Raw genomic sequence first — 12,085 nt, 5'->3', positions numbered from 1 at the left:
ATAAGAATCATACGTATTATTAAATTGTGTTACAACACAGGGGTGTGTTTATGTGTATTTGTATGAGAGTAAGTGTAGATGTGTGTTTATGTATTAGTGTGGGAGTAAGTGTGAGCTTCATCGAATTGTAAGTGGGATCGTATCGCAGCCAGAAATAATGAGTCTTAAGGAATAAAGAGGTAAGAAAAATATGTTTTTTCATACCTCGCTGACTTTAAAGGCGCCGGGCATTTCTCTGTTGTTCATCTGCAGCGTGACCGCGATGGCCCTCTTCATGTTGACGGCCCACAGCGGCTCTGCAGCCGCAAGACTGATGGAGCTGGCCGTGCCGTCGGACCGGAGGTGCAGCAGGAACGGGGCGAGCAGAGGCCCCGCGTCGCCGGGGAGGTCCGACAGCGCCGGGCGGCCGTCGAGCGAGGCCTTGTCTTGCTTCCCGCCTACTGACGCGTGCTAGAAACAAAGACAGATTACAAAAAGCATGAGCATATTAACTTTTCTTCGCTATACTGTTTGTTGCAATGTATTTAAATTATTTATTTACAAACTTATTCAGTCCATCAGACAAACACATTTGCTTATAATACATACAGACACAATGAGGAACTTCAGCCCTACGGGAAATTGGATACAAAAAATGTTTTCTTACGCGGGGTAAAAATTAGAGCATTAAATTGTACTGCAAAGTTTCTTGAAAATGTACAGAAAAAATAATAAAAAATATTTTGATAAAAACGCACTACTTTAAATGACGTCACCGGTTCATGTGAATCGACCTATGATCTGACGGCTATGGAAGATTTCCGGTCTGCTCGTCGCTTCTGGACCAATGGGAAGAACTGAATGAGAATAAGCGGAAATGAACCTCTGACGTTACACGCGGAGTTATTTCAGAAATACAAAACTTTGAAAAATCGTAGCGCCGATAATACGATATATAAAAATTTAAAAAAAATATTTTTGACGTAGTTTAACAGTCTATTAACAAATAAAAAATTTGAAAAAAAAACTACTGAACTTCCTCAATGAAAAAAAACGCGCAAACCACGAGCCCACTGCGTGATATCTCATGATTGGCCCATTTCACACCGCGGCAAAACTCTATAACGGCATGAGTATTTATTGTTTTACAGTTATTTATTTACTAGTACGCAACAGTAGGTTATCGCCGACAGTTACACGCCAGGAAATTCGGCCCTTCGGGCCTCATTTGAATTATTAGAATCTCGGGCACTGTGAAATTTCACCCTTTAAGTGTAGTGTCGCCGACCCAGGGATCAGAGGTCCAAGCATAGCACCACGCTCCACCACAACTTGATTCTCATTTTCTAATAAATAAATAATGAAGGTAAATCATAAGAACATAAATATTTATTAACATATTACAACAAAGATGAAGAACATACAAAATAAGGTAATATTGAAGTCTAGGCATCTACAAGGCTTATGACCTGGCAATGGCTGGTTTAAGTGGCCACTTTACACACTGTGTAACATTCACCATTCTGCCCATATTTGAACATCTACATTCCTTTAATTCTTTCATCTGTTGATGTTTGTAAAGTTAAAGAGCTGAAACCTTTATTTATGCGGGTGAGATTCATCTAATTAAATTATTTCACCCACATACTAGACTAGGCGACGCCTGAAAATGTTATTTTTTCAATTTCTATACTTCTTCATGGACCGGGTGGATTTATCAACAATATTTTGAGTTTGTCCAAATTTTTGTAGACAAGGACTGGATTCAACTCCCTGGGGAGCTGTACATTTTTTTCAGTACTAAAAAGTACATTTTTTTTAATTCACTACAAACTAAATACTCACGTAATTTTTTTGTGTTCCCAAAAACCGCACGTAAACGTAGATTTAGATATTATTTTATTTAATCAAAATAAAAACATTAAAATATCCTGCCATCTAGCGGCCGATTTGTGAAACTTTAAACCAAAATTTATCCAATATATGAACCAAAATCACATACTTTCAACTCACTTACGAAACTTTTTGTTTTAGAAGTACATATACAAAAAAAATCACCCACTGGCAAAATACCTGCGTACAGGACAGACGCGATCAATCATTCAAGTCACGAGCAATTTCAAAAGATTCATGCACGGCAAACTCTAAAAACCAGATTCATCATGAGACTGACTGATCTCCAGTCGATTTCCTTTTGCAGGATTTTTACTTGTTAAATTTAAATAATGATTTTAATAAAATTATTATAAAAATCTCTCTTGTCTAGGTAAACTATATTATTTAAATCGGGTTGTGGTCCGAGGTTCGAGCCCCACTCTACCCCAACTTGATTCCCATTTTCTAAAAGTGTGTTATTTACAATTCGTTGAAAATGATCACCAAAATTTGAATATTTAGGTAATTTATAAAAACGCTTATATTTATATATTTTTTTAAATAACACTAGGGAGGAAATCTGCAAACATTTGGACATACTCAAAACGTGAAATTTATAAACCCTTACGGGTTAATTCATTTAACTAAATAATTTTTCAACAATGTTTTAAGTATGTCCAAATGTTTGCAGACAGGCTGGACTTCTTCCCTAGGGAGTTATTCAGATCTAAATTTGTTGCAACAGAGGGAAAACATTTTTGGCATCACCCATCAGGTGGATTGGTTCAGCCGGATGAATCTCACCCGCGTGATAAAGGTTTCAGCTCTTTTACTTCGCAAAAGTCAACAGATGAAAGAGTTGAGGAATTTTGCACGTTTAAACATGGGCAGAACGGTGAATGTTACACAGTGTGGAAAGTGGCTACTTAAACCAGCCAACGACAGGTCATAAGCTTGAACGTCATAACTTGAACACTTCAGAATACATGCATAAGGTACATTTTTGGTCTTAGGAAATATGACCACATTTCTGATTATCGTAGGCAACTGAAATGGCTCAAAATTAGACAGCGGAGAGACTATCACTCCCTCTCACTTCTGTTCAGTGTACTTCATAGTCCTAACGCTCTTATATACCTGCGTGAAAAATTTCAACGCTTAGCTGTTGTAGTTTGTTAATCTTTTGTTAAGGTTGTCGGAGTCTTTTGTTTCGTTTTGTCTGGTAATTTATTAAACAATTTTGTATCTCAGAGGCAGACGGATGCAAATCCAGAATTTAATGAAATGACATTTCAATTTTAGTATCCAATTTATGATCATGTCTATTGATTTTGAAGAAATGTAAGTCTCATAATGAAAAAACCCAATGTATTATGATCCTGAGAATACAATGCTATTAATAATGAGGTTCGGAATTTCAGTCTCTGGTTTATTTGCGTGGACTGTATTAGTCTTGTTGAATATGATACTCCAAGATTACTCCAATCCACAGCTATTTACCTTCACATCCTCAAGCTGGATTGTTAAGGAGAGCCCCTTGGACGGCACGGCGACTTTCAGAGTGCCCACGATGGCGAATCGGGATTTGGCGTTCACGGGCACAGAGAATCCGCTCTCGCCCCTTGCGGTGAAAGCAAACGCGTATTGGCCAGGACTGCGGAACAAAGGCGATGGAGATATTTCGTTCGCCCGCCCGACAACGGCAACCCCTAAAACCAAACAAGCAACAAATAATTGGATTGTCTCATTCGCCCAAACCAAGATTGAATCAACTGCTCCACAAGTGTATAGCTTGTGTTAGGTTTTTGTTCTTTCATTGTGCGTTTTGTAATATAAATAATATAGATGTACACAAATTAGTTATAAACATAAATACCTAGTATCAGCGTGAACGGAGATATTCTGAATCAGGTAGAAGAATTTGTGTACCTGGGAAGTATGTTTACTAGGGACGGAAAGGCCGAGAAAGATATTGAAAGGAGGGTGAGTGCCGGGAACAGGGTGAACGGTGCACTAAAATCTACTTTGGCAAACAAATGATTATCGCAGGAGGCTAAACTAGCAGTTCACAACGGAGTTCTAGTGCCAACTCTAATGTATGGGAGCGAAGTATGGAATTGGAAAAATAATGATGAAAGTAGGTTGAATGCTGTCGAAATGCGATCCCTCAGGCGAATGTGTGGTAAAACGATGCATGATAGGTGCACAAATGTCGAGATCCGCAAAGTGTGTAAGGCTGAGACACGCATTATTGACAGAATCAAGAAGGGGGTGCTGCGTTGGTTTGGACATGTAGAGCGAGTGGACAATGAAAGAACGGCTAAAAGGATCTACAATGGATGCAGAAATACAGGAAGGCCGAGAAAGACTTGGCACGACCAAGTCCATCAAATACTTGAAGATGGACATGTCAAAAGTAGGAATAATCGTTTGTTTGTTTGAACATTTTGTTAATAATCTCTGTTTTTTAAGTTAGTCTTCTTTATTTATTCTCAAATGTAAAAATATTCCCAAAAAGTATATTGTTGTGTCCTGTGTCCTCGGCACGGGTAACCCCAGTGCCCCAGTGACAGTGAGGTCACATTATTTTAAAATAAATATTAATATAAATAAATATTAGAAGCAATGAAATATTATCAGTAAAAAAAAAATAAAAAAATTTTGGGCCTATAAAATATGCATGTCTCTGTGCTGGCCCCGTCTCGTTTTACAATGTGCTATTTCTAACACACGATTCCTTCTTTGACTTGATCTATTTGAATTGCTTGTAAATAAATTTTGGTTCTTAAATATATATTTTAAACATTGAAAACAATATATTTGCCGTAGATCTAAAAGTTAAGCTTCTTGAAACAACTGGAAAGAGGGAAAAGTGAGATTTTTGTGAAGCATTCTTTTGAGGATAGATTTTTGAACTATGGTTTAAAATGGTTGTTGTAAGCTCCCCCCATCCAATGAATCCATTGGAAAGCGATGACTGTACAAGTGGATCATATACCATTTTAATCGTATTTAGCTGGGCGTAAATACTTAGCTGTTATATCTCAGATTATTAACAATTATTTCAAGATGGTTGGTCCATTATCAGTATCATTAATACACTAAATTTATTTGTCAATTTTTAAAATGTGTAAATGGGGGCTAAATTTCTAACTGTCTATGCGCTCTGTAGCTGCAAGACGTCCTGTAATCTAGCTCCTATCTGTTATAATTTTTTATTGATCTTAATTGAAAACGAGGAACTAGAATCCCAACCGTCCATGCGCTCTGTAGCTGCAAGACGTACTGGGATATTTATTAATTGTACAGCGCCCTTGAGGTGATTTTCACAAAAATGGCGCCATGTAAATTATCCAACTATATATATATATATTAAGTTGTTTATGTGGCTACTTTACACACTGCGTAACATTCACCATTCTGCCCATGTTTAAACATCCACATTTCCTTAAGATAAACAACCATGGGTCCATCTCAGTTCTACGTCTCTCCGACGAAGACAGATTAAGAGATTGCTCTATTTCAAAACAGGAATAATGACCCCTTTGTAATCCGAGCGACCATGCCACTTTTCTTAGAAAACGGAGCTGGACAGACTCGATGTGGTCAATATGAGTCCTGTAGAATGGAGACCAAATAGGAGAAGCGTATTCTAGATGGGGTCGAACTAGTGAGCAATAAAGAGTTTTGATGATTATTGATGATTTGAGAATTGAGCTCTTATTCCTACATTCATAGTTTATTTCAATAAGTCCCTTTAAAAACGATAGATAGAGGTTTAACTGTATAAGCAAAAATGGATTCAGGGGGTTTTATCAGAAGACGCGACGATTCATCGTCAAACATTTAAAAAGATTATTTACTCACCTAAAATAATGAACGTAAACACATGAGTTTTCATGGTGAGTAAAAGTCACAACCTCTAGTAGTGAAATGGCCGTACTTTATGTACTGGGAACACAGTTTAAATGTGTTATCACAGTTTTTCTCTCTGTGTATCAATTGGTCAATTTTAAGATAAAAAATGACCCCGTCTTTATCTGGCGCCCCGCGAGTGGGGGCATACAACTCACGTTCTGAGTGCGTTCAAATCCTTGTAGACTAACAGCATTTTGAGTTTGTCCTAATTTTTGTAGACAAGGACTGGATTCGACTCCCCGGGGAGCTGTTTATATTAACAAATTACAACAGAGATGAACGAAGAACATTTAAGAGAAGGTAATATGGAAGTCTAGGCATCTACAGAGCATGACCTGTCAATGGCTGGTTTAAGTGGTCACTTTACACACTGTGTAACATTCACCATTCTGCCCATATTTTAACGTTTATCTTCCTTCAATTCTTTCATCTGTTGATGTTTGTGAAGTTAAAGAGCTGAAACCTTTATTTATACGGGTGAGATTCATCTAATTGAATAATTTCACCTACATACTAGACTAGGCAACGCCTGAAAATGTTATTTTTTCAATTTCTACACTTCTTCGTGGACCAGGTAATTTATCAACAATATTTTGAGTTTGTCCAAATTTTTGTAGACAAGGACTAGATTCAACTCCCCGGGGAGCTGTTTATATTAACATATTACAACAGAGATGAACGAAGAACATTTAAGAGAAGGTAATATGGAAGTCTAGGCATCTACAGAGCATGACCTGTCAATGGCCTGCTTAAGTGGCCACTTTACACACTGTGTAACATTCACCATTCTGCTCATATTTAAACATCTATATTCCTTCAATTCTTTCATCTGTTGATGTTTGTGAAGTCAAAGAGCTGAAACCTTTAATTATGCGGGTGAGATTCGTGTAATTGAATTATTTCACCTACATACTAGACTAGGCAACGCCTGAAAATGTTATTTTTTCAATTTCTATACTTCTTCATGGACCAGGTAATTTATCAACAATATTTCGAGTTTGTCCAAGCATCAACAGATGAAAGAGCCTCTTCTTCACTCCTACGGGCTCCCACCGTTCAGGAAGACCATTGATGATGATGGGAGAGTGCTGGCTAGCAACAGGGTCTTCGAAGAAGTACAGTACACCAATGAATTTTATATTTTTTATTAACTATAAAGATAACAGTGTATTTACAAAAATTAAAACGCTTAGGCCTAAGGATGGTTTTTAACACTATGCTTTATAGGTGACTGGTTTTCTTTCTCTTCGATGGCCGCAATCAGCTCCTCCCTCGATCTTTTACTATCACAGGCGCAGTTGACGAGGGCTGTTAAATGCTTAGTGGAATATTCCGAATGCTCCTTAATAAATATTTCAAGATCCGGTTTCGTGAGGTAGTACGCCTTGACATACGTCACGACATACTCTTGATAAGGAACGGGCTTGAGACCGGACACCTTCGACAGCTTCGACAGCAACTGGGTGTAGTCGAGCTGCATGAGCCCCCGCCCGCTGTCCGAGCATTTGGAAACGTTCGAGAACCCTTCGACCAACGTGTGAATGATAAATTTCGCCACGGTCGACCACAGAGCGTCGTGAACTTCGGCCGACACGGTGACCGTGTGAGAAACTTGGTCCAGTCGCATGGAGAACACTTGCAGATCGCGCAGAATGTGATCCACGTACGGGCTCTGCTGCGTCATTACGTTCTTCACCACCCAATTCACCTGCGACATGCTGACGAGAACCTTGCGAACGTCGAACACTTGCGAAGCGACGCACATCAAAATCGGGATTCGCAAATCCACAGCGGCGGCGACGGTCTGCTCGTAAAACGTCTGGAGAATGATCCTTTGATGCGGCGACACGATACTCTCTAAATACGGCTGCAGAATTTCAAACTGTTTCGCCAAGAATAAGAGGCTTTCGACCGCTACGATGCGTTCGGAGAGCCCGTGCAGATTTTCCGGATTGTGCAAGACGATAGTTTGAGAAGACGTCGGTCTGATGTTTTTTTGCGATCGTCCTAAATCTTCTACGACTTCGGTCGCCGTGTCAGGCGCATCGGACGTGATGAGATTGTTTCCGATTCTTTTGAGCATCGAGTTCAATTTGTTCGAGTACAGCGTCGTCGACGATACTTTCAAATCGGACGCAAAAAAGAAATGAACCGAGTACAAATAATAGTCGAACATCTGGCTCATCAGCATGATCACCTGGAACGAGATCGGGCGGAGGAAGCGGCACATCTGAAGATATTGTCCGCAGTCGCGCAGCACGGAAAGTGTCGTGTTGGTGACGATGACCGGATCCAAACGCTTCTTCACAGTCTGTTTGTTCGTACTCTGCGCATTTGCAACTGCGGGATTCTCGTCGATAAAGTCCCTCGTCAATTCCTCCAGTTCTTCTTCATCCGAAGGGTCGGTTTGCGTGTCGGATTCGTCGAGATCGAGATCGGGAATATCGTCGTGGATCGCGCTCTCCGATCGGAAAATGTGGAAAGGAGTGTGTCTGTGGTTGCCCGTGAAATACTTCCCGACGTAGTTGCTGTCGTCCTGAGAATGCACGGATGAGCTCGCGTCCGACGAAAGGGTTCTCGTGGACATAGAAGAATACCTGGATTTGGGCTTTACATTTCCCCCATCGGAACAAGCCTTGATATGTCTCTTAACCTTCTCGAACTCTTGGAGCTGAAGGACGTTGAAACTAGATTTCACGGGACAGATCTCCCAGCTTTCATTTTCGAGGAATATTCGCAAGACCTCCATACGTCCGGCGTAGTAATTTCTTAGATATGTTAAACTCTGGTCTTTGATGAAAGTCTGGAGGCTCTCGGACGTATCGCCGCAGAACTCTTCGGCCACTTCGGTGAGCCGCTTCAAGATGCCCAGCACCTGGACAAATTTTTCAAACGGGTACTGAGGAAGGCCGGACTGCACGAGGAACGTGGAGACTTTGGAGTGCACGTCGTGCCATATTCTCATCAGCCCGTTTTTCAGCTTTTGTCTTACGTATTCTTTGTTCACGTTGGCTTCGAACTCCGACATGGCGGTGAGTTGGGCGTCTTCCGTTTCGTCCTGCTTGGTATGCCAGTCGACTACGCAGTGGTAGCTCAACATGACGGCCCAGAGCCGGTCGCACAGATCTAGCATGCAAACGATCACGTTGGTTTCCTTGACGTTGGAACAGAGATCCTTGAGATTCATGTGGTCTTGGTCCGTTTCCTTCTGATGCTGCTTGAGGGCTTCGAGAGAAGAGATGTTGATCGCGGAGGCGAAATGCATGTGCAGCTGGTCCATAGCGATTTGCGTTTTATCCAGCAGCGAATACGCCATTTGGAGTTTGGTGTACGTCTCCGCGTCGAACTTGTAACAGACGCTCGCCAAAACGCCGTCGAGCTGTTCTTCGGCGAGGTTGAGGGTGTCCTGCAAGCGCTGAGTGAGAGACGACACGCATTTAAAATGGCGGAGATCCGCGGCGGCTCTTTGCCCCTTGAGAACGAGGTGGATAGCGGCGTCGTATTCTTTACCACGCATCAGAACTTGGACCTCGTCTTCCGTCTGCTGGAGGTGGTTAATCACGTTCAGCGACCGCAGCAGCCCCTGTACTATCTGCCGCTTCCTGAAGTTGGCGAGGATTCCGAACGTGCTGGTTGTCAGATTGGTTTTGGCCGAGTTGAGTTTCTGCCGGCCGTGCCGGCAGGTTTTGATCGTGTCTTCGAGCTGAGTTTGAATCAGAGTGATGACCTTGAACTCCCGGTCGCAGTGGTCTCTCTTCTGCGAGATGAGATGGAGCGCTTTGTTGGACACGACCTGCTGCTGCCTCTTGAGGCGGATGAACATCTCCTCGATGGCGTTGCAGTCGGACGGGGCGCGCTCGAGGACGTAGCGATTCGGATCTATTTCATCGCTGGAGGAGAAATACACCTTCTCGATTTCTTTAAAGACTTCCATGTCTGCCGTGCCACTGTCGGCAACCATAGTCCTGCTGTTGACGGTGAGGAGACCGCTCATTTTCATTTTGGGTCCAGCACTAAAAAATAAATACAGCATAGTAAAATGGTGCGATTGAATTGAGTTTTGTGTGATATACTTGTCAGCTCTAATGAGGAAGTTCTGGAGTTTTGTTTTATTTGTTAATAGACTATTAAACTACGGCATAGAATCAAGAATAATCCAGAAGGAGCGTAGAATCATATTTTAATACATCAGACTGTGTCAAAAAATCCCCCCACTATGCCCAACTTTCGCCGCGCGCATTCGTGATGTCGCCGCGTAATGTTGCACGACGGGAAAAAATATAATCATGACACAAATGTAAGGTAAAAAAAGCAATCTGTTAATTTCTCTAAAGTTTTATTGTGCACGCGGCCTCCGTGGTGTAGCGGTCAAAACGCTTGACTCACACACGGAAGGTTTCGGGTTCGATTCCCGGTGAGGACACAAAAATTAAAATGTGATTTTTCTCAAGCCTGGGTGTTCTGTGATGTAATTCACCACTGTAATGTTGTGGTGCAAAAAAAAAGTTTATAAAAAATAAAAAAAATAATATTGATTGACGCAACAGAGTAGATAAGTAAAGGGTCATTTAATAAGAGTAATTTAATTAATGAACTTAGAACTTAAAATATAAAACAAATTTTATTTTGCATAAAACGAATATTTTTATGTCATGTTAAATAATATTTGATGTTTTAAAGATAATGTCGGCCAAATTTCCACCACGGCGTTGTTTAATCCGAGGTCCAAATTTCATTAGTTCTCTCATTAGACGAGGAAAGTAGGGTAAAAAAATTTACTACCCTGGCAACACTAACGAAATGTCCATTTTGATTTCTTCGCCAATCTGACAGATGGAAAAATAATTCAATTTTTACGTAATGCATTTGCTACTTACACATTAATTTGCTAATTACACATGAAATGTGATGCCGTCCTGTTTCTTTAAGACCCTAGCAGTATTTCTACACTTTAAAAGGACACAGCACGGCATAGTTGAATTCAAATCGGGAGTTGCGTACTGAGCGACGTCTGCAAAGAAACTAACGGGTCAAAACGTAAAACTACTCATTTATGACTAGTTTAGTCGCCTTCTGTTTGATGCGCGTACGCCGTTTCTGGACTATTCTTAATTCTATGGCCAAACATGTTTAGGCCCTGAACGCTACATGCGCGCAGGCGGGATGTCAGACTTTTGGACTCATGGACTCTTCCAAAAGTCTGACATCCCACAGAGATGTGACGTATGCTCACTATTTGCGATGCTTCCTACGATGGAACATGAATATTTCTTCCAACTCTCGGCCAGGCTCGTATTGTCACACGCTATTCGATCGTCTGTTTTAAACATGACAAGATTTGCTGGCCGATCGTCCAAATCTCTCTTAGAACACTCAGTCATCATCCGTTCGTTCCACATCTGCAATCTTATCGTAATCTTTTCACAAAAAGCTACTGCATTGTTTTACTGGACATCTGTGAAATAAACTCACAACATACCTTTAAGTATTAGAATTGCTTATCTGACTTCATTACTGAGCAAATAAAAGATAAAAGCCAGTACATCAGCAGCAAATAACTATACGTCGCCCAAACAAACACAAAATCTTGGAAATTCCAATTTTGAATGTTATTTTCGCTTTTGACAGCTACCTGAGATCTGCACGATAGTGTCGCGAAGATAACTCATTATAAAAAATAATCGACTATTCGATTCAAGTTAGTCATTAAAATATAACACGATTAGAATGACATTTGTCAGAAAAAGTGACGACATAACTTTGTAGTAACTTCAAAGGAGTTATTTATATTAACACACGAAAAATCATTTGTATCCGGCGTGTCAATTTATTTTTTTAATACAATGCTTGAAACATAAATCAACATTAATATACAAAATCAGCTTTAAAACTAAATGTAATACAATGTTCAATATGAATTGTAAAAGAAAGTTAGGTGTCAAGTAAAATACCTAAATCTCGTTTACTAGACACAGATGACAATATTTCATCGTTCTTGATTATTATTTATTTATACTTTTACATAGGTCCTATTCTTTTTTTATACAGAATAATGTTCTAAAACGTTCAAATATAGGCAGAACGGTGAATGTTACACAGTGTGTAAAGTGGCCACTTAAGCCAGCCATTGACAGGTCATAAGCCCTGTAAATGCCTAGACTTCTATATTACCTTTTCTTAAATGTTCTTCATCTCTGTTGTCATATGTTAATATAAACAGCTCCCCAGGGAGTTGAATCCAGTCCTTGTCTGCAAGAGTTTGGACAAACTCAAAATATTGTTCAAAATAAAACTGAAATATTTTGTTGTCCTT

At 40.3% G+C, this 12,085-nt stretch overlaps 2 protein-coding genes across 3 annotated transcripts in view; both read right to left on the bottom strand.

Annotated features, from left to right (window-relative positions):
- Positions 1–5,873, bottom strand: part of LOC148284651 (uncharacterized) — a 42,124-nt gene extending 36,251 nt beyond the window's left edge. The window contains exons 1-3 of the mRNA XM_088237111.1: positions 5,722–5,873; positions 3,355–3,563; positions 205–450 (exon numbers count right to left, since the gene is read on the bottom strand). Of these exons, the coding sequence (XP_088093237.1) occupies positions 205–450; positions 3,355–3,563; positions 5,722–5,755 (489 nt within the window). The 5' untranslated portion in view covers positions 5,756–5,873. The remainder of the gene's footprint in view (positions 1–204; positions 451–3,354; positions 3,564–5,721) is intronic.
- A 1,032-nt stretch (positions 5,874–6,905) lies between these two features.
- On the bottom strand, positions 6,906–11,426 carry Vps50 (vacuolar protein sorting 50). Of its 2 annotated transcripts, none has more exons than XM_088237072.1 (2): positions 11,252–11,426; positions 6,906–9,785 (listed from the first exon to the last, which is right to left on the bottom strand). In XM_088237072.1, the coding sequence occupies exon 2, from the start codon at positions 9,770–9,772 to the stop codon at positions 6,968–6,970; it is 2,805 nt and encodes a 934-aa protein (XP_088093198.1). In that variant the 5' UTR covers positions 9,773–9,785; positions 11,252–11,426; the 3' UTR covers positions 6,906–6,967. The 2 variants fall into 2 exon arrangements, with proteins under 2 accessions (XP_088093198.1, XP_088093189.1); XM_088237063.1 differs by lacking the exon at positions 11,252–11,426 and adding an exon at positions 11,006–11,217.
- Positions 11,427–12,085: the final 659 nt, after the last annotated feature.

Source organism: Micrasema longulum, unplaced genomic scaffold, assembly GCF_059751315.1.
Source record: "Micrasema longulum isolate JH-2025_06_02 unplaced genomic scaffold, ASM5975131v1 h1tg000100l, whole genome shotgun sequence".
Lineage (NCBI taxonomy): Eukaryota > Metazoa > Arthropoda > Insecta > Trichoptera > Brachycentridae > Micrasema > Micrasema longulum.
Note: the sequence above shows the minus strand (reverse complement) of the source record. Positions and strands in the feature narration are given on the sequence as shown.